This window comes from Bolinopsis microptera, chromosome 2, assembly GCF_026151205.1.
Source record: "Bolinopsis microptera isolate Bmic1 chromosome 2, MBARI_Bmic_1.0, whole genome shotgun sequence".
In the NCBI taxonomy this organism is placed as follows: Eukaryota; Metazoa; Ctenophora; class Tentaculata; order Lobata; family Bolinopsidae; genus Bolinopsis; species Bolinopsis microptera.
This window is the reverse complement of record NC_087073.1, coordinates 22,790,055-22,813,011: the sequence shown is the minus strand read 5'-3', so window position 1 is coordinate 22,813,011 and position 22,957 is coordinate 22,790,055. Positions and strand designations below refer to the sequence as shown.

Genomic DNA, 22,957 nt, shown 5'->3' with positions numbered 1-22,957 from the left:
TAGACGGATAGACGGATAGACGGATAGACGGGTAGACGGGTAGACGGGTAGACGGGTAGACGGGTAGACGGGTAGACGGGTAGACGGGTAGACGGGTAGACGGGTAGACGGGTAGACGGGTAGACGGGTAGACGGATGAAAGTAAATACTGAGTTTACCCGCATTCCCCACATTTGCACTTAGAGGAAGCGGTCCAGGGTTAACAATACCAGGAATTACTATTATTACCAAGATAAGATTCATCCCAAGCAGCCAGATTATGCATTCTGTAAAAGCTTTGCCCATTTTACCATTAAATGGACTATTCCTATAAGTTGAATTCCGACAGAACGTATGGCCCAAAAGTAACCACTGGCAAACCTTAAATAACTTACGTAATTATTGCACATAAATTTCAAAGAATATAGATATTTCGTCTATCTAAATACTGTTTCAGGTGTCGTTCTTCAAGTTGTGGTGGGAGGAGCAGGATGTGGACGTTAAACTGGACATGAGAAGGTATAGTAACTATGCTGCACCCTGTATAGTAGGGTAACTATGCTGCACCCTGTATAGTACAGTAACTATGCTGCACCCTGTATAGTACAGTAACTATGCTGCACCCTGTATAGTACAGTAACTATGCTGCACCCTGTATAGTAGGGTAACTATGCTGCACCCTGTATAGTATAGTAACTATGCTGCACCCTGTATAGTACAGTAACTATGCTGCACCCTGTATAGTACAGTAACTATGCTGCACCCTGTACAGTACAGTAACTATGCTGCACCCTGTATAGTACAGTAACTATGCTGCACCCTGTATAGTATAGTAACTATGCTGCAGCCTGTATAGTACAGTAACTATGCTGCACCCTGTATAGTACAGTAACTATGCTGCACCCTGTATAGTACAGTAACTATGCTGCACCCTGTACAGTACAGTAACTATGCTGCACCCTGTACAGTACAGTAACTATGCTGCACCCTGTATAGTACAGTAACTATGCTGCACCCTGTATAGTACAGTAACTATGCTGCACCCTGTATAGTACAGTAACTATGCTGCACCCTGTATAGTACAGTAACTATGCTGCACCCTGTACAGTACAGTAACTATGCTGCACCCTGTATAGTACAGTAACTATGCTGCACCCTGTACAGTACAGTAACTATGCTGCACCCTGTACAGTACAGTAACTATGCTGCACCCTGTATAGTACAGTAACTATGCTGCACCCTGTATAGTACAGTAACTATGCTGCACCCTGTATAGTACAGTAACTATGCTGCACCCTGTATAGTACAGTAACTATGCTGCACCCTGTATAGTACAGTAACTATGCTGCACCCTGTACAGTACAGTAACTATGCTGCACCCTGTACAGTACAGTAACTATGCTGCACCCTGTATAGTACAGTAACTATGCTGCACCCTGTATAGTACAGTAACTATGCTGCACCCTGTATAGTACAGTAACTATGCTGCACCCTGTATAGTACAGTAACTATGCTGCACCCTGTATAGTACAGTAACTATGCTGCACCCTGTACAGTACAGTAACTATGCTGCACCCTGTATAGTACAGTAACTATGCTGCACCCTGTATAGTACAGTAACTATGCTGCACCCTGTATAGTACAGTAACTATGCTGCACCCTGTACAGTACAGTAACTATGCTGCACCCTGTATAGTACAGTAACTATGCTGCACCCTGTATAGTACAGTAACTATGCTGCAGCCTGTATAGTACAGTAACTATGCTGCACCCTGTATAGTACAGTAACTATGCTGCACCCTGTACAGTACAGTAACTATGCTGCACCCTGTATAGTACAGTAACTATGCTGCAGCCTGTATAGTACAGTAACTATGCTGCACCCTGTATAGTACAGTAACTATGCTGCACCCTGTACAGTACAGTAACTATGCTGCACCCTGTATAGTACAGTAACTATGCTGCACCCTGTACAGTACAGTAACTATGCTGCACCCTGTATAGTACAGTAACTATGCTGCAGCCTGTATAGTACAGTAACTATGCTGCACCCTGTACAGTACAGTAACTATGCTGCACCCTGTATAGTACAGTAACTATGCTGCACCCTGTACAGTACAGTAACTATGCTGCACCCTGTATAGTACAGTAACTATGCTGCACCCTGTATAGTACAGTAACTATGCTGCAGCCTGTATAGTACAGTAACTATGCTGCACCCTGTATAGTACAGTAACTATGCTGCACCCTGTACAGTACAGTAACTATGCTGCACCCTGTATAGTACAGTAACTATGCTGCACCCTGTACAGTACAGTAACTATGCTGCACCCTGTATAGTACAGTAACTATGCTGCAGCCTGTATAGTACAGTAACTATGCTGCACCCTGTATAGTACAGTAACTATGCTGCACCCTGTATAGTACAGTAACTATGCTGCACCCTGTACAGTACAGTAACTATGCTGCACCCTGTATAGTACAGTAACTATGCTGCACCCTGTATAGTACAGTAACTATGCTGCAGCCTGTATAGTACAGTAACTATGCTGCACCCTGTATAGTACAGTAACTATGCTGCACCCTGTATAGTACAGTAACTATGCTGCACCCTGTATAGTACAGTAACTATGCTGCAGCCTGTATAGTACAGTAACTATGCTGCACCCTGTATAGTACAGTAACTATGCTGCACCCTGTATAGTACAGTAACTATGCTGCACCCTGTATAGTACAGTAACTATGCTGCACCCTGTATAGTACAGTAACTATGCTGCACCCTGTACAGTACAGTAACTATGCTGCACCCTGTATAGTACAGTAACTATGCTGCACCCTGTATAATAGTACGTACGTACGTTTTGGTACGTTTTGGTGAGTTTGGCAGGGCGTGCTCAGGACAACTGCATCGAGTGCGTCCTCCTCCAGCTCAGCATTGAATTATCGTTTGTCGGAGTGTAGCTCGGAACTGGTGGCGTGTCTGGGTACTGTTCCATGAATCTGCTTAGACAAACTTTGAAATTGTCTAGCAATGTGGTACTCCGGAGCTCCGATGGGAGCACGTTGAAGAGCTGAGCTGCTCTAACTCTAAAGCTGTTGTCGTAATCTGTTCTTACCGACAACTGTGCGCTTTTGTTCATGGCTGGGATCTCTGCCTTAATTCCATGCCTTTGATGAGACTTGAACTCGAAACCCGTATCGTTCGGAGCATGTTCATTAAGAATTTTCCATACATGAATAATAGAATAACGCTCTCTCCACCTCTGAAGAGACATCAACTTAAGCTTCTTAGTACATGAGAAGGTCGTTAAATTTAAAATTTTGGAATAGCCGTAGCTATGCGCCTGTTTCCACTCTAACAACTCTAAAAGCGCATTAATATGATAATTTCAACTAAGGCAACTTTATTATATGTGCTCAGCTATGTTTTGTTCGACAAGCTCCATTTTAATCATTTTAATAAGATCTAATCTTGTGTGAGTTTTGACTTTGAATTTATAACACTTATTATATATCTATTTTTTGAGTAAACTTTGGCTGGTACTTCGGGTTTAGTTGGGTAACTATGCTGCACCCTGTATAGTTGGGTAACTATGCTGCACCCTGTAAAGTAGGGTAACTATGGTGCACCCTCTCAGGTTGGCACAGGAGGGTAACTATGCTGCACCCTGTATAGTAGGGTAACTATGGTGCACCCTCTCAGGTTGGCACAGGAGGGTAACTACTAACTATGCTGCACCCTCTCAGGTTAGCACAGGAGGGTAGGTTTGAGTTTGTACAAGGAGGATGGGTGCAGAATGACGAAGCTAATACGCATTACTTTGCTATTTTCAATCAAATGTTGGACGGTCACGACTGGTTAAAGAAGAACATACCAGGTTTCTCTCACGCAACTGATCACATTAAAATAGTAATCCTTCATTACGGGATTTTACGAATTAATAAATGAAAGTAATACTTTTTTGCATTAATTATTTAATGGTAAGACCGAATCTAAACTCTTATTTCAGAGGCGATGCCAAAGTCGGGTTGGGCCATTGATCCGTTTGGTTTGTCTCCTACAATGGGCTATGTTAACAAACTGTTCGGACTTACTGGAATGCACATCCAGGTTTAGAATATTTAGTTCGCCATATCTGCATGTTTATAAACACTAAAAAGTAAGACTGGGGTCCCCAGGTTGTAGTCCCCACAGTTCATCTACTCATATCTTGAAATGTGTTAATCAAATGTTCGCGTGAACAATTGTTCAACATTTTCTATTTTAACTCAATTATACATCGACATTCGACAGGTGTTTGACAATTTCTACAAAACTCTACACGGACTGTGTCACGTGTTGCTGTGGTAACATGTGACACAGTGTTGCTGTGTTGCTGTGGTAACACGAGTATTTCAGAGGGTGCACTATGCTGTTAAGAACCATCTGGCACAAACTAAGAATTTAGATTTCAGATGGAGGCAATCCTGGGGTGAGTTAGTAATTAGTAACACTATTTAGATCTATTGGGGTCTATAGATGAAAAAGATGTGGGTGAAAATTGCCTGCATAAATGTGTCTTTGAAGTCTGTAGTCACACCCTCATTTTGTTTGTTTGTGATTGTTCGAAACTAAAGCTTCGTGATAAACGCCCGCTTGTGGATATAATACATATCATACTCGCCTCGCGGGCGAAAGTTTCATGGGTGTGTGAACAACAATCTTCAGAAGATTGTTGTTCACACATCCAAGAAACTTTTAGTTCATGACGAAAACATCGTTTACTTTGTCACACTTATATATATATAATATATAATAATAATATATACCTGTTTATATAAATTAAAATAGCATTTAAATACTTACTTGATACTTGATAAGGTCTCCTCAATCATTCGAGTGGCCTGCACCAAGGAATTGCCGCTTATGTCGTATCATCTCTCTCCAGTGCTTTCGGTTTCCTGCCAACTCTCGGACCTTATCAAATACAATGTCTGGATCTCCTGTGAATGTTACTGCGTCTTCTAGGACACAGGTTCGCCAGTTCTTTCTTGGCCGCCCACGTGATCTTCGGCCGTGAGCAGGTGTCCAATCAAATAGATACTTTGGTAGCCTGGTGTCCGGCATTCTAGAAACATGTCCAAACCAGCGAAGACGGTTGGCACTGATGTAGGTTATAACCGGGTTTATTCTTGCCCGCTCCAACACTTGAACATTGCTCGTCCGGTGGAACCACTTAATTCGAAGGATTCTCCTCAAACAGTTTTGATGAAAAACTTCGAAGCGATGTAGTTGCTTTGAAGTAGTGTTCCAGACTTCGCTTCCATAAAGTAATATTGTTAGAACCGCTGCAACATATATCCGTATTTTGGTGTTAGTTTGGATATTGCGATTCTTCCAAATATTACCGAGCTGATTGAATGCTCCTGAGGCTTTCTGGATCCGTGCAGACAAGTCCCGGTCAATAGTCCCATCACTTGATATAATCGACCCAAGGTAAGTGAAGTTGCTGACTTGCTGGATAGCCGTGTCTCCTACTGTAATGTCCACTGTTGATGCTTCAGTATATGGCCTCTGTGATGTATTCTTGCCGATGGCCATAACCTCTGTTTTCTTTGCATTGATTCTGAGGCCAGCCTGAGCCGCATACTTGCATAAAAGATCAGTCGTCTCCTGGAGACCGTCCTTGGTGTTGTCCATGATAGCCAAATCATCTGCATAGTCAGTATCCAGGACGACTGTATCCTGACCAGAGCTGGTGGTAGCTCTCTGCAGCACTGCCCCGAGTGACAACACTTTGTTATCCTCAACCCGCTGCGCAGGCAGGTTGATGCAAACATTAAAGATAGGTGGACCCTGAATATCCCCCTGCCCAGAACCAGATGTAACGTCAAACCACTCAGAGAGCTCGCCATTATGTCTGACAGCGCTGACGGTGCCGCAAAAGAATGCTTGCATTATGCGAATGTATTTACAAGGCAAGCCATAATGACTGAAAGCTTTCCAGATAAAGTCCCGATTAAGTGAATCGAATGCCGCTTTAAAGTCAACAAAATTTATGTAAAGGGGGAGATTAAACTCAATGCTGTTGTGAATAATAGTACGGAGCGAATAAATCTGATCTATGCAAGACCTGTTTTTCCTGAACCCGCACTGATTCTCTCGGAGCAGTTCTTCAAGCCCCGCATTCATCCGTCGCAACACTATTATCTGATAGAGTTTTGATGCCGTGGAGCGTAGGGTAATGCCCCTGTTGTTCGAGCAGTATGATGTATCACCCTTTTTCGGGACAATAACAATGATACCCTTAACCCAATCCTCTGGCACATTCTCTGTCTCCCATACACGTGCAAACAGTTTCTCAAGCCTGTCTAAAAGACCAGGAGCCCCATACTTCAGCTGTTCGTTGGAAATTTCATCAATTCCAGGGCTCTTGTGATTCTTCAGACTCTTTAAAGCTTCAGAGATCTCTGTTCTGCTAGGGGGTATATCACTATCACTCAGATATGGAAAACATGGTGCGACCTCTAGACTGTCTAGGTCTGAAAGGTCCACGTCTCCTATCTGCGGGTTTAGTAGTTCAGCGAAGTGCTCACCCCATCGTTTTCGTTGAGCAGCGGGGTCAGAAATCAACTTCTCGGTTTTATCTCTGACAGCAGTTGACTTCCGACTTTTCTTGCCTGACAAGGACTTGATCATCTGCCAGACCTCCCTCTGCTGACCGTGTGAAGAAGCTGTTTCCAGATCGGCTGCAACCCGTAAAGCCCAGTTCTCATCGTCCTTCTTGCAGCTCTTCTTAAGGGGGCAGGGGGGGGTCTTTATGAAATTTCTCTCGAAATTGATTTTATAGTTGTTTCTAATAGAGGCGAGTGATATCTACCAGATATTTTTGGTCCCATGGAAAAATTTTGTTCCTAGCCGAAATTATTGCTGGTCAAAGGTCAGCGCTCATGTGTAAGTGTATTGCGCGAGCGATTTTCAATCGCGCGCCCTGAAAATCGAGTCTAAAAATCTATCTCCTCCTACATTTTTTGAGCAATCACCTTGAAACTTTCAGGATATGTTCTAAGGACCATTTAGAAACTTTTGCTCTTTTTAAAATTTCGAGATAGGCCTTTAAAAATTTTTTATTCGATTTTGAAAATCTTGGACCCCGTTTTTTGACGATTTTTTCAGGTCCAAGATTTTCAAAATCGAATAAAAAATTTTTAAAGGCCTATCTCGAAATTTTAAAAAGAGCAAAAGTTTCTAAATGGTCCTTAGAACATATCCTGAAAGTTTCAAGGTGATTGCTCAAAAAATGTAGGAGGAGATAGATTTTTAGACTCGATTTTCAGGGCGCGCGATTGAAAATCGCTCGCGCAATACAATTACACATGAGCGCTGACCTTTGACCGGCAATAATTTCGGCTAGGAACAAAATTTTTCCATGGGACCGAAAGTAGCAGATAGATATCACTCCCCTCTATTAGAAACAACTATAAAATCAATTTTGAGAGAAATTTCATAAAGACCCCCCCCCTGCCCCCTTAACACGCTTATTAGCAAGAGAATACTCAGATCTAGTGAATCCATCACTTGGGCATTTCTGCTTGACCTTACTCCGCTCCGTGATGAGATCCTTTGTCTCTTGTGACAAGTGCTGCTTCTTCCTCCGGCGCGGGCGTTGACCCAAAACCTCCAAAGAAACCTCCTTGATGCCCTCCTTGACCAACTCCCACTCTCCATCCAGACTCTCTTCCGCCGGCAGACCACTGAATCGGTTATGCAGTGCGATGCAATACTCCTGCACCTTAGATTGGTCACGCAGAAGCTCGATAGCTGGTGCTTTTCTATGTGACCCTTGTATCTTTTTGATTACCATCAGTTTGATCCTCATAGGACTCTTGACCAAGTAGTGATCAGAGCCTATGCCTGCACCTCTATAAGTTCGAACATCAAGAAGAGAGTGACTCCACTTGGTAGAGATACAAACATGATCTATCTGATTGACAGTACGGCCATTGGGGGACCTCCAGGTGCCTTTATGGATGTCCTTGTGTTGAAACAATGTTCCCCCAACTGTCAACTGATACATGGCACAGAAATCCAACAGCCGAAGTCCGTTATTACTTGACGTCTCATGTAAGGACTCTCCTCCAATTACCCCAGACCAAGATGAGTTGTCGCGACCAATCTTGGCGTTGAAGTCACCAAGAAGAATCTTCACGTCGTGACTGGGTAGGCTGTCGAATGATCCACCCAACTGCTGATAAAAATCGTCCTTAACGCTATCCTGCGCATCCTCCGTAGGAGCATAGGCCACCACAACAGAAATATTGATGTGCCGACTATGTAGTCTAGCTGCTAGGATACGCTCCGACATAGGGGTGTAAGAGATAAGCGAATTCTTGACGGTTTTTGACAGAACCAACCCAACACCCTGCCTCCTATGCCCATCCGATCTCCCTGAATAAATGAACAATGACCCATTATCCAGCATTTCCTCACCAGTACCTGGTCTATGTGTTTCCGTAAGACCCAGAACATCCAACTTGTACTTAGAAACATTCTGTGACAATTCATAAAGCTTCGATGTGCTGCTTTCCAGAGACAGAACATTCCACGTCCCCAAGTTAAGTCTGTTTTTTATAAAATTTGAAGGGGATGATCTCCCTTTTTCGGCGTTCACGTTGGTGATGTGTGAACTAATAACACTGTGGCAATAAGGTGACCTCTTCGTTCTCATCTGCGTCCTGGGGTCCTTGCGGCTTTGCCCAGACCGCTTCATACTGGAATCACCGTTCCTTGCATTCCGAGAATCACTCCTATCACGGTTTTTCCTTGTTGTTTCTGTAGCGTTGTTATTTGAGGTGGAAGGGATGCTGGCCCTTCGCACCCGATGAACCGCATGCAGTCCTAACGAGACAGATGTCCCGGTTATATTTTTCGACCTGTACTGGTCTAGAGCCGCAGTGTTCTGTTACCGTTCACCTGTTTTAACTGGAATCACCCAGAACAGGCTACTAAGCTTAACAGTGGCACCTCGAGAAGGGTGTGGCTCTTCACCACGCACTACGGATCTTGGGCTCGGAGAGGTTGTGTAAGACACTTCACGAGCCCCTGGAGTTTTGGAAAACCCCTTAACCACCATTTAAATATCATATATAATATACTAGAATATAATATACTAGAATATCACTCAGTAAGACACACAATACTTCAGATTCTGAGGGAGTGACAGATATGCTGACTCACCTGGGCCCTTTCGTGTCGTACGGACAACAACACTCCTGCGGGCCAGACCCTGACGTTAGTTCCTTATTTGGGCATCACGTGGGGTAACACATTGTTAACATTACCTTATTTGGGCATCACGTGGGGTAACACGTTGTTAACATTACCTTATAAAATTTCACGTGGGGTAACACGTTGTTAACATTACCTTATTTGGGCATCACGTAGGGTAACACATTGTTAACATTACCTTATTTGGGCATCACGTGGGGTAACACGTTGTTAACATTACCTTATTTGGGCATCACGTGGGGTAACACGTTGTTAACATTACCTTATTTGGGCATCACGTGGGGTAACACGTTGTTAACATTACCTTATTTGGGCATCACGTGGGGTAACACATTGTTAACATTACCTTATTTGGGCATCACGTGGGGTAACACATTGTTAACATTACCTTATTTGGGCATCACGTGGGGTAACACGTTGTTAACATTACCTTATAAAATTTCACGTGGGGTAACACGTTGTTAACATTACCTTATTTGGGCATCACGTAGGGTAACACATTGTTAACATTACCTTATTTGGGCATCACGTGGGGTAACACGTTGTTAACATTACCTTATTTGGGCATCACGTGGGGTAACACATTATTAACATTACCTTATTTGGGCATCACGTGGGGTAACACATTGTTAACATTACCTTATTTGGGCATCACGTGGGGTAACACGTTGTTAACATTACCTTATAAAATTTCACGTGGGGTAACACGTTGTTAACATTACCTTATTTGGGCATCACGTAGGGTAACACGTTGTTAACATTACCTTATTTGGGCATCACATGGGGTAACACATTGTTAACATTACCTTATTTGGGCATCACGTGGGGTAACACGTTGTTAACATTACCTTATTTGGGCATCACGTGGGGTAACACATTGTTAACATTACCTTATTTGGGCATCACGTGGGGTAACACATTGTTAACAGTACCTTATTTGGGCATCACGTGGGTAACACATTGTTAACATTACCTTATTTGGGCATCACGTGGGGTAACACGTTGTTAACATTACCTTATAAAATTTCACGTGGGGTAACACGTTGTTAACATAACCTTATTTGGGCATCACGTGGGGTAACACATTGTTAACATTACCTTATTTGGGCATCACGTGGGGTAACACGTTGTTAACATTACCTTATTTGGGCATCACGTGGGGTAACACATTGTTAACATTACCTTATTTGGGCATCACGTGGGGTAACACATTGTTAACATTACCTTATTTGGGCATCACGTGGGGTAACACGTTGTTAACATTACCTTATACAATTTCACGTGGGGTAACACGTTGTTAACATTACCTTATTTGGGCATCACGTGGGGTAACACATTGTTAACATTACCTTATTTGGGCATCACGTGGGGTAACACATTGTTAACATTACCTTATTTGGGCATCACATGGGGTAACACATTGTTAACATTACCTTATTTGGGCATCACGTGGGGTAACACGTTGTTAACATTACCTTATAAAATTTCACGTGGGGTAACACGTTGTTAACATTACCTTATTTGGGCATCACATGGGGTAACACATTGTTAACATTACCTTATTTGGGCATCACGTGGGGTAACACATTGTTAACATTACCTTATTTGGGCATCACGTGGGGTAACACGTTGTTAACATTACCTTATTTGGGCATCACGTGTTAACATATTACTTGAAGACGTTTTCTTTCTGTCACACTCACGGACACTATACTTTCAGGTTTGCTGCATGTTTAACTTTATGGATATGAGGAACGGGGGATTCAGGGAATGTTTTAAGAGCGGCAGTTTACTGGTCCCTACTACAGAGGAGAACGTTGTAGAGAGGTTAGTTTACTAGTCCCTACTACAGAGGAGAACGTTGTAGAGAGGTTAGTTTACTGGTCCCTACTACAGAGGAGAACGTTGTAGAGAGGTTAGTTTACTAGTCCCTACTACAGAGGAGAACGTTGTAGAGATGTTAGTTTACTAGTCCCTACTACAGAGGAGAACGTTGTAGAGAGGTTAGTTTACTGGTCCCTACTACAGAGGAGAACGTTGTAGAGAGGTTAGTTTACTGGTCCCTACTACAGAGGAGAACGTTGTAGAGAGGTTAGTTTACTAGTCCCTACTACAGAGGAGAACGTTGTAGAGAGGTTAGTTTACTAGTCCCTACTACAGAGGAGAACGTTGTAGAGAGGTTAGTTTACTGGTCCCTAAAACAGAGGAGAACGTTGTAGAGAGGTTAGTTTACTGGTCCCTACTACAGAGGAGAACGTTGTAGAGAGGTTAGTTTACTAGTCCCTACTACAGAGGAGAACGTCTTAGAGAGGTTAGTTTACTGGTCCCTACTACAGAGGAGAACGTTGTAGAGAGGTTAGTTTACTAGTCCCTACTACAGAGGAGAACGTCTTAGAGAGGTTAGTTTACTGGTCCCTACTACAGAGGAAAACGTTGTAGAGAGGTTAGTTTACTAGTCCCTACTACAGAGGAGAACGTTGTAGAGAGGTTAGTTTACTAGTCCCTACTACAGAGGAGAACGTTGTAGAGAGGTTAGTTTACTAGTCCCTAGTACAGAGGAGAACGTTGTAGAGAGGTTAGTTTACTAGTCCCTACTACAGAGGAGAACGTTGTAGAGAGGTTAGTTTACTGGTCCCTACTACAGAGGAGAACGTTGTAGAGAGGTTAGTTTACTAGTCCCTACTACAGAGGAGAACGTCTTAGAGAGGTTAGTTTACTGGTCCCTACTACAGAGGAGAACGTCTTAGAGAGGTTAGTTTACTAGTCCCTACTACAGAGGAGAACGTTGTAGAGAGGTTAGTTTACTGGTCCCTAAAACAGAGGAGAACGTTGTAGAGAGGTTAGTTTACTGGTCCCTACTACAGAGGAGAACGTTGTAGAGAGGTTAGTTTACTAGTCCCTACTACAGAGGAGAACGTCTTAGAGAGGTTAGTTTACTGGTCCCTACTACAGAGGAGAACGTTGTAGAGAGGTTAGTTTACTAGTCCCTACTACACAGGAGAACGTCTTAGAGAGGTTAGTTTACTGGTCCCTACTACAGAGGAGAACGTTGTAGAGAGGTTAGTTCACTGGTCCCTACTACAGAGGAGAACGTTGTAGAGAGGTTAGTTTACTAGTCCCTACTACAGAGGAGAACGTTGTAGAGAGGTTAGTTTACTGGTCCCTACTACAGAGGAGAACGTTGTAGAGAGGTTAGTTTACTAGTCCCTACTGCAGAGGAGAACGTTGTAGAGAGGTTAGTTTACTAGTCCCTACTGCAGAGGAGAACGTTGTAGAGAGGTTAGTTTACTAGTCCCTACTACAGAGGAGAACGTTGTAGAGAGGTTAGTTTACTGGTCCCTACTACAGAGGAGAACGTTGTAGAGAGGTTAGTTTACTGGTCCCTACTACAGAGGAGAACGTTGTAGAGAGGTTAGTTTACTAGTCCCTACTACAGAGGAGAACGTTGTAGAGAGGTTAGTTTACTGGTCCCTACTACAGAGGAGAACGTTGTAGAGAGGTTAGTTTACTGGTCCCTACTACAGAGGAGAACGTTGTAGAGAGGTTAGTTTACTAGTCCCTACTACAGAGGAGAACGTTGTAGAGAGGTTAGTTTACTAGTCCCTACTACAGAGGAGAACGTTGTAGAGAGGTTAGTTTACTGGTCCCTAAAACAGAGGAGAACGTTGTAGAGAGGTTAGTTTACTGGTCCCTACTACAGAGGAGAACGTTGTAGAGAGGTTAGTTTACTAGTCCCTACTACAGAGGAGAACGTCTTAGAGAGGTTAGTTTACTGGTCCCTACTACAGAGGAGAACGTTGTAGAGAGGTTAGTTTACTAGTCCCTACTACAGAGGAGAACGTCTTAGAGAGGTTAGTTTACTGGTCCCTACTACAGAGGAGAACGTTGTAGAGAGGTTAGTTTACTAGTCCCTACTACAGAGGAGAACGTTGTAGAGAGGTTAGTTTACTAGTCCCTACTACAGAGGAGAACGTTGTAGAGAGGTTAGTTTACTGGTCCCTACTACAGAGGAGAACGTTGTAGAGAGGTTAGTTTACTGGTCCCTACTACAGAGGAGAACGTTGTAGAGAGGTTAGTTTACTAGTCCCTACTACAGAGGAGAACGTTGTAGAGAGGTTAGTTTACTGGTCCCTACTACAGAGGAGAACGTTGTAGAGAGGTTAGTTTACTAGTCCCTACTACAGAGGAGAACGTCTTAGAGAGGTTAGTTTACTGGTCCCTACTACAGAGGAGAACGTCTTAGAGAGGTTAGTTTACTAGTCCCTACTACAGAGGAGAACGTTGTAGAGAGGTTAGTTTACTGGTCCCTAAAACAGAGGAGAACGTTGTAGAGAGGTTAGTTTACTGGTCCCTACTACAGAGGAGAACGTTGTAGAGAGGTTAGTTTACTAGTCCCTACTACAGAGGAGAACGTCTTAGAGAGGTTAGTTTACTGGTCCCTACTACAGAGGAGAACGTTGTAGAGAGGTCAGTTTACTAGTCCCTACTACACAGGAGAACGTCTTAGAGAGGTTAGTTTACTGGTCCCTACTACAGAGGAGAACGTTGTAGAGAGGTTAGTTCACTGGTCCCTACTACAGAGGAGAACGTTGTAGAGAGGTTAGTTTACTAGTCCCTACTACAGAGGAGAACGTTGTAGAGAGGTTAGTTTACTGGTCCCTACTACAGAGGAGAACGTTGTAGAGAGGTTAGTTTACTAGTCCCTACTACAGAGGAGAACGTTGTAGAGAGGTTAGTTTACTAGTCCCTACTACAGAGGAGAACGTTGTAGAGAGGTTAGTTTACTAGTCCCTACTACAGAGGAGAACGTTGTAGAGAGGTTAGTTTACTGGTCCCTACTACAGAGGAGAACGTTGTAGAGAGGTTAGTTTACTGGTCCCTACTACAGAGGAGAACGTTGTAGAGAGGTTAGTTTACTAGTCCCTACTACAGAGGAGAACGTTGTAGAGAGGTTAGTTTACTGGTCCCTACTACAGAGGAGAACGTTGTAGAGAGGTTAGTTTACTGGTCCCTACTACAGAGGAGAACGTTGTAGAGAGGTTAGTTTACTAGTCCCTACTACAGAGGAGAACGTTGTAGAGAGGTTAGTTTACTAGTCCCTACTACAGAGGAGAACGTTGTAGAGAGGTTAGTTTACTGGTCCCTACTACAGAGGAGAACGTTGTAGAGAGGTTAGTTTACTGGTCCCTACTACAGAGGAGAACGTTGTAGAGAGGTTAGTTTACTAGTCCCTACTACAGAGGAGAACGTCTGTAGAGAGGTTAGTTTACTGGTCCCTACTACAGAGGAGAACGTTGTAGAGAGGTTAGTTTACTAGTCCCTACTACAGAGGAGAACGTTGTAGAGAGGTTAGTTTACTGGTCCCTACTACAGAGGAGAACGTTGTAGAGAGGTTAGTTTACTAGTCCCTACTACAGAGGAGAACGTTGTAGAGAGGTTAGTTTACTAGTCCCTACTACAGAGGAGAACGTTGTAGAGAGGTTAGTTTACTGGTCCCTACTACAGAGGAGAACGTTGTAGAGAGGTTAGTTTACTGGTCCCTACTACAGAGGAGAACGTTGTAGAGAGGTTAGTTTACTAGTCCCTACTACAGAGGAGAACGTTGTAGAGAGGTTAGTTTACTGGTCCCTACTACAGAGGAGAACGTTGTAGAGAGGTTAGTTTACTGGTCCCTACTACAGAGGAGAACGTTGTAGAGAGGTTAGTTTACTAGTCCCTACTACAGAGGAGAACGTTGTAGAGAGGTTAGTTTACTAGTCCCTACTACAGAGGAGAACGTTGTAGAGAGGTTAGTTTACTAGTCCCTACTACAGAGGAGAACGTTGTAGAGAGGTTAGTTTACTGGTCCCTACTACAGAGGAGAACGTTGTAGAGAGGTTAGTTTACTAGTCCCTACTACAGAGGAGAACGTTGTAGAGAGGTTAGTTTACTGGTCCCTACTACAGAGGAGAACGTTGTAGAGAGGTTAGTTTACTAGTCCCTACTACAGAGGAGAACGTTGTAGAGAGGTTAGTTTACTGGTCCCTACTACAGAGGAGAACGTTGTAGAGAGGTTAGTTTACTGGTCCCTACTACAGAGGAGAACGTTGTAGAGAGGTTAGTTTACTAGTCCCTACTACAGAGGAGAACGTTGTAGAGAGGTTAGTTTACTGGTCCCTACTACAGAGGAGAACGTTGTAGAGAGGTTAGTTTACTAGTCCCTACTACAGAGGAGAACGTTGTAGAGAGGTTAGTTTACTGGTCCCTACTACAGAGGAGAACGTTGTAGAGAGGTTAGTTTACTAGTCCCTACTACAGAGGAGAACGTTGTAGAGAGGTTAGTTTACTAGTCCCTACTACAGAGGAGAACGTTGTAGAGAGGTTAGTTTACTAGTCCCTACTACAGAGGAGAACGTTGTAGAGAGGTTAGTTTACTAGTCCCTACTACAGAGGAGAACGTTGTAGAGAGGTTAGTTTACTGGTCCCTACTACAGAGGAGAACGTTGTAGAGAGGTTAGTTTACTAGTCCCTACTACAGAGGAGAACGTTGTAGAGAGGTTAGTTTACTAGTCCCTACTACAGAGGAGAACGTTGTAGAGAGGTTAGTTTACTAGTCCCTACTACAGAGGAGAACGTTGTAGAGAGGTTAGTTTACTGGTCCCTACTACAGAGGAGAACGTTGTAGAGAGGTTAGTTTACTGGTCCCTACTACAGAGGAGAACGTTGTAGAGAGGTTAGTTTACTAGTCCCTACTACAGAGGAGAACGTTGTAGAGAGGTTAGTTTACTAGTCCCTACTACAGAGGAGAACGTTGTAGAGAGGTTAGTTTACTAGTCCCTACTACAGAGGAGAACGTTGTAGAGAGGTTAGTTTACTGGTCCCTACTACAGAGGAGAACGTTGTAGAGAGGTTAGTTTACTAGGTCCCTACTACAGAGGAGAACGTTGTAGAGAGGTTAGTTTACTGGTCCCTACTACAGAGGAGAACGTTGTAGAGAGGTTAGTTTACTGGTCCCTACTACAGAGGAGAACGTTGTAGAGAGGTTAGTTTACTAGTCCCTACTACAGAGGAGAACGTTGTAGAGAGGTTAGTTTACTAGTCCCTACTACAGAGGAGAACGTTGTAGAGAGGTTAGTTTACTAGTCCCTACTACAGAGGAGAACGTTGTAGAGAGGTTAGTTTACTAGGTCCCTACTACAGAGGAGAACGTTGTAGAGAGGTTAGTTTACTAGTCCCTACTACAGAGGAGAACGTTGTAGAGAGGTTAGTTTACTGGTCCCTACTACAGAGGAGAACGTTGTAGAGAGGTTAGTTTACTGGTCCCTACTACAGAGGAGAACGTTGTAGAGAGGTTAGTTTACTAGGTCCCTACTACAGAGGAGAACGTTGTAGAGAGGTTAGTTTACTAGTCCCTACTACAGAGGAGAACGTTGTAGAGAGGTTAGTTTACTAGTCCCTACTACAGAGGAGAACGTTGTAGAGAGGTTAGTTTACTAGTCCCTACTACAGAGGAGAACGTTGTAGAGAGGTTAGTTTACTAGTCCCTACTACAGAGGAGAACGTTGTAGAGAGGTTAGTTTACTGGTCCCTACTACAGAGGAGAACGTTGTAGAGAGGTTAGTTTACTAGTCCCTACTACAGAGGAGAACGTTGTAGAGAGGTTAGTTTACTAGTCCCTACTACAGAGGAGAACGTTGTAGAGAGGTTAGTTTACTGGTCCCTACTACAGAGGAGAACGTTGTAGAGAGGTTAGTTTACTAGTCCCTACTACAGAGGAGAACGTTGTAGAGAGGTTAGTTTACTAGTCCCTACTACAGAGGAGAACGTTGTAGAGAGGTTAGTTTACTGGTCCCTACTACAGAGGAGAACGTTGTAGAGAGGTTAGTTTACTAGTCCCTACTACAGAGGAGAACGTTGTAGAGAGGTTAGTTTACTAGTCCCTACTACAGAGGAGAACGTTGTAGAGAGGTTAGTTTACTAGTCCCTACTACAGAGGAGAACGTTGTAGAGAGGTTAGTTTACTGGTCCCTACTACAGAGGAGAACGTTGTAGAGAGGTTAGTTTACTGGTCCCTACTACAGAGAGAACGTTGTAGAGAGGTTAGTTTACTGGTCCCTACTACAGAGGAGAACGTTGTAGAGAGGTTAGTTTACTAGTCCCTACTACAGAGGAGAACGTTGTAGAGAGGTTAGTTTACTAGTCCCTACTACAGAGGAGAACGTTGTAGAGAGGTTAGTTTACTGGTCCCTACTACAGAGGAGAACGTTGTAGAGAGGTTAGTTTACTAGTCCCTACTACAGAGGAGAACGTTGTAGAGAGGTTAGTTTACTAGGTCCCTACTACAGAGGAGAACGTTGTAGAGAGGTTAGTTTACTAGTCCCTACTACAGAGGAGAACGTTGTAGAGAGGTTAGTTTACTAGTCCCTACTACAGAGGAGAACGTTGTAGAGAGGTTAGTTTACTAGTCCCTACTACAGAGGAGAACGTTGTAGAGAGGTTAGTTTACTAGTCCCTACTACAGAGGAGAACGTTGTAGAGAGGTTAGTTTACTGGTCCCTACTACAGAGGAGAACGTTGTAGAGAGGTTAGTTTACTAGTCCCTACTACAGAGGAGAACGTTGTAGAGAGGTTAGTTTACTAGTCCCTACTACAGAGGAGAACGTTGTAGAGAGGTTAGTTTACTAGTCCCTACTACAGAGGAGAACGTTGTAGAGAGGTTAGTTTACTAGTCCCTACTACAGAGGAGAACGTTGTAGAGAGGTTAGTTTACTGGTCCCTACTACAGAGGAGAACGTTGTAGAGAGGTTAGTTTACTGGTCCCTACTACAGAGGAGAACGTTGTAGAGAGGTTAGTTTACTAGTCCCTACTACAGAGGAGAACGTTGTAGAGAGGTTAGTTTACTGGTCCCTACTACAGAGGAGAACGTTGTAGAGAGGTTAGTTTACTGGTCCCTACTACAGAGGAGAACGTTGTAGAGAGGTTAGTTTACTAGTCCCTACTACAGAGGAGAACGTTGTAGAGAGGTTAGTTTACTGGTCCCTACTACAGAGGAGAACGTTGTAGAGAGGTTAGTTTACTAGTCCCTACTACAGAGGAGAACGTTGTAGAGAGGTTAGTTTACTAGGTCCCTACTACAGAGGAGAACGTTGTAGAGAGGTTAGTTTACTGGTCCCTACTACAGAGGAGAACGTTGTAGAGAGGTTAGTTTACTAGTCCCTACTACAGAGGAGAACGTTGTAGAGAGGTTAGTTTACTAGTCCCTACTACAGAGGAGAACGTTGTAGAGAGGTTAGTTTACTAGTCCCTACTACAGAGGAGAACGTTGTAGAGAGGTTAGTTTACTGGTCCCTACTACAGAGGAGAACGTTGTAGAGAGGTTAGTTTACTGGTCCCTACTACAGAGGAGAACGTTGTAGAGAGGTTAGTTTACTGGTCCCTACTACAGAGGAGAACGTTGTAGAGAGGTTAGTTTACTGGTCCCTACTACAGAGGAGAACGTTGTAGAGAGGTTAGTTTACTAGTCCCTACTACAGAGGAGAACGTTGTAGAGAGGTTAGTTTACTAGTCCCTACTACAGAGGAGAACGTTGTAGAGAGGTTAGTTTACTAGTCCCTACTACAGAGGAGAACGTTGTAGAGAGGTTAGTTTACTAGTCCCTACTACAGAGGAGAACGTTGTAGAGAGGTTAGTTTACTAGTCCCTACTACAGAGGAGAACGTTGTAGAGAGGTTAGTTTACTAGTCCCTACTACAGAGGAGAACGTTGTAGAGAGGTTAGTTTACTAGTCCCTACTACAGAGGAGAACGTTGTAGAGAGGTTAGTTTACTGTCCCTACTACAGAGGAGAACGTTGTAGAGAGGTTAGTTTACTAGTCCCTACTACAGAGGAGAACGTTGTAGAGAGGTTAGTTTACTAGTCCCTACTACAGAGGAGAACGTTGTAGAGAGGTTAGTTTACTGGTCCCTACTACAGAGGAGAACGTTGTAGAGAGGTTAGTTTACTGGTCCCTACTACAGAGGAGAACGTTGTAGAGAGGTTAGTTTACTAGTCCCTACTACAGAGGAGAACGTTGTAGAGAGGTTAGTTTACTAGTCCCTACTACAGAGGAGAACGTTGTAGAGAGGTTAGTTTACTAGTCCCTACTACAGAGGAGAACGTTGTAGAGAGGTTAGTTTACTGGTCCCTACTACAGAGGAGAACGTTGTAGAGAGGTTAGTTTACTAGTCCCTACTACAGAGGAGAACGTTGTAGAGAGGTTAGTTTACTAGTCCCTACTACAGAGGAGAACGTTGTAGAGAGGTTAGTTTACTGGTCCCTACTACAGAGGAGAACGTTGTAGAGAGGTTAGTTTACTAGTCCCTACTACAGAGGAGAACGTTGTAGAGAGGTTAGTTTACTGGTCCCTACTACAGAGGAGAACGTTGTAGAGAGGTTAGTTTACTAGTCCCTACTACAGAGGAGAACGTTGTAGAGAGGTTAGTTTACTGGTCCCTACTACAGAGGAGAACGTTGTAGAGAGGTTAGTTTACTGGTCCCTACTACAGAGGAGAACGTTGTAGAGAGGTTAGTTTACTAGTCCCTACTACAGAGGAGAACGTTGTAGAGAGGTTAGTTTACTGGTCCCTACTACAGAGGAGAACGTTGTAGAGAGGTTAGTTTACTAGTCCCTACTACAGAGGAGAACGTTGTAGAGAGGTTAGTTTACTGGTCCCTACTACAGAGGAGAACGTTGTAGAGAGGTTAGTTTACTAGTCCCTACTACAGAGGAGAACGTTGTAGAGAGGTTAGTTTACTAGTCCCTACTACAGAGGAGAACGTTGTAGAGAGGTTAGTTTACTGGTCCCTACTACAGAGGAGAACGTTGTAGAGAGGTTAGTTTACTGGTCCCTACTACAGAGGAGAACGTTGTAGAGAGGTTAGTTTACTAGTCCCTACTACAGAGGAGAACGTTGTAGAGAGGTTAGTTTACTGGTCCCTACTACAGAGGAGAACGTTGTAGAGATGTTAGTTTACTGGTCCCTACTACAGAGGAGAACGTTGTAGAGAGGTTAGTTTACTAGTCCCTACTACAGAGGAGAACGTTGTAGAGAGGTTAGTTTACTAGTCCCTAGTACAGAGGAGAACGTTGTAGAGAGGTTAGTTTACTAGTCCCTACTACAGAGGAGAACGTTGTAGAGAGGTTAGTTTACTGGTCCCTACTACAGAGGAGAACGTTGTAGAGAGGTTAGTTTACTAGTCCCTACTACAGAGGAGAACGTCTTAGAGAGGTTAGTTTACTGGTCCCTACTACAGAGGAAAACGTTGTAGAGAGGTTAGTTTACTAGTCCCTACTACAGAGGAGAACGTTGTAGAGAGGTTAGTTTACTGGTCCCTACTACAGAGGAGAACGTTGTAGAGAGGTTAGTTTACTAGTCCCTACTACAGAGGAGAACGTCTTAGAGAGGTTAGTTTACTGGTCCCTACTACAGAGGAGAACGTTGTAGAGAGGTTAGTTTACTAGTCCCTACTACAGAGGAGAACGTCTTAGAGAGGTTAGTTTACTGGTCCCTACTACAGAGGAGAACGTTGTAGAGAGGTAAGTTTACTAGTCCCTACTACAGAGGAGAACGTTGTAGAGAGGTTAGTTTACTAGTCCCTACTACAGAGGAGAACGTTGTAGAGAGGTTAGTTTACTAGTCCCTAGCTACAGAGGAGAACGTTGTAGAGAGGTTAGTTTACTAGTCCCTACTACAGAGGAGAACGTTGTAGAGAGGTTAGTTTACTGGTCCCTACTACAGAGGAGAACGTTGTAGAGAGGTTAGTTTACTAGTCCCTACTACAGAGGAGAACGTTGTAGAGAGGTTAGTTTACTAGTCCCTACTACAGAGGAGAACGTTGTAGAGAGGTTAGTTTACTAGTCCCTACTACAGAGGAGAACGTTGTAGAGAGGTTAGTTTACTGGTCCCTACTACAGAGGAGAACGTTGTAGAGAGGTTAGTTTACTGGTCCCTACTACAGAGGAGAACGTTGTAGAGAGGTTAGTTTACTGGTCCCTACTACAGAGGAGAACGTTGTAGAGAGGTTAGTTTACTAGTCCCTACTACAGAGGAGAACGTTGTAGAGAGGTTAGTTTACTGGTCCCTACTACAGAGGAGAACGTTGTAGAGAGGTTAGTTTACTGGTCCCTACTACAGAGGAGAACGTTGTAGAGAGGTTAGTTTACTAGTCCCTACTACAGAGGAGAACGTTGTAGAGAGGTTAGTTTACTAGTCCCTACTACAGAGGAGAACGTTGTAGAGAGGTTAGTTTACTAGTCCCTACTACAGAGGAGAACGTTGTAGAGAGGTTAGTTTACTAGTCCCTACTACAGAGGAGAACGTTGTAGAGAGGTTAGTTTACTGGTCCCTACTACAGAGGAGAACGTTGTAGAGAGGTTAGTTTACTAGTCCCTACTACAGAGGAGAACGTTGTAGAGAGGTTAGTTTACTAGTCCCTACTACAGAGGAGAACGTTGTAGAGAGGTTAGTTTACTAGTCCCTACTACAGAGGAGAACGTTGTAGAGAGGTTAGTTTACTGGTCCCTACTACAGAGGAGAACGTTGTAGAGAGGTTAGTTTACTGGTCCCTACTACAGAGGAGAACGTTGTAGAGAGGTTAGTTTACTAGTCCCTACTACAGAGGAGAACGTTGTAGAGAGGTTAGTTTACTGGTCCCTACTACAGAGGAGAACGTTGTAGAGAGGTTAGTTTACTAGTCCCTACTACAGAGGAGAACGTTGTAGAGAGGTTAGTTTACTAGTCCCTACTACAGAGGAGAACGTTGTAGAGAGGTTAGTTTACTAGTCCCTACTACAGAGGAGAACGTTGTAGAGAGGTTAGTTTACTAGTCCCTACTACAGAGGAGAACGTTGTAGAGAGGTTAGTTTACTAGTCCCTACTACAGAGGAGAACGTTGTAGAGAGGTTAGTTTACTAGTCCGTACTACAGAGGAGAACGTTGTAGAGAGGTTAGTTTACTAGTCCCTACTACAGAGTAGAACGTTGTAGAGAGGTTAGTTTACTGGTCCCTACTACAGAGGAGAACGTTGTAGAGAGGTTAGTTTACTAGTCCCTACTACAGAGGAGAACGTTGTAGAGAGGTTAGTTTACTAGTCCCTACTACAGAGGAGAACGTTGTAGAGAGGTTAGTTTACTAGTCCCTACTACAGAGGAGAACGTTGTAGAGAGGTTAGTTTACTGGTCCCTACTACAGAGGAGAACGTTGTAGAGAGGTTAGTTTACTGGTCCCTACTACAGAGGAGAACGTTGTAGAGAGGTTAGTTTACTAGTCCCTACTACAGAGGAGAACGTTGTAGAGAGGTTAGTTTACTAGTCCCTACTACAGAGGAGAACGTTGTAGAGAGGTTAGTTTACTAGTCCCTACTACAGAGGAGAACGTTGTAGAGAGGTTAGTTTACTAGTCCCTACTACAGAGGAGAACGTTGTAGAGAGGTTAGTTTACTGGTCCCTACTACAGAGGAGAACGTTGTAGAGAGGTTAGTTTACTAGTCCCTACTACAGAGGAGAACGTTGTAGAGAGGTTAGTTTACTAGTCCCTACTACAGAGGAGAACGTTGTAGAGAGGTTAGTTTACTAGTCCCTACTACAGAGGAGAACGTTGTAGAGAGGTTAGTTTACTGGTCCCTACTACAGAGGAGAACGTTGTAGAGAGGTTAGTTTACTAGTCCCTACTACAGAGGAGAACGTTGTAGAG

At 43.6% G+C, this 22,957-nt stretch overlaps 1 protein-coding gene across 1 annotated transcript in view; it reads left to right on the top strand.

The window, feature by feature from the left end:
• Nucleotides 1–22,957, top strand: part of LOC134810973 (alpha-mannosidase 2x-like) — a 38,677-nt gene that overhangs the window by 6,491 nt on the left and 9,229 nt on the right. The window contains exons 7-12 of the mRNA XM_063817669.1: nt 437–498; nt 3,727–3,857; nt 3,990–4,090; nt 4,379–4,451; nt 9,165–9,250; nt 10,968–11,074. Coding sequence (XP_063673739.1) covers nt 437–498; nt 3,727–3,857; nt 3,990–4,090; nt 4,379–4,451; nt 9,165–9,250; nt 10,968–11,074 — 560 coding nt within the window. The remainder of the gene's footprint in view (nt 1–436; nt 499–3,726; nt 3,858–3,989; nt 4,091–4,378; nt 4,452–9,164; nt 9,251–10,967; nt 11,075–22,957) is intronic.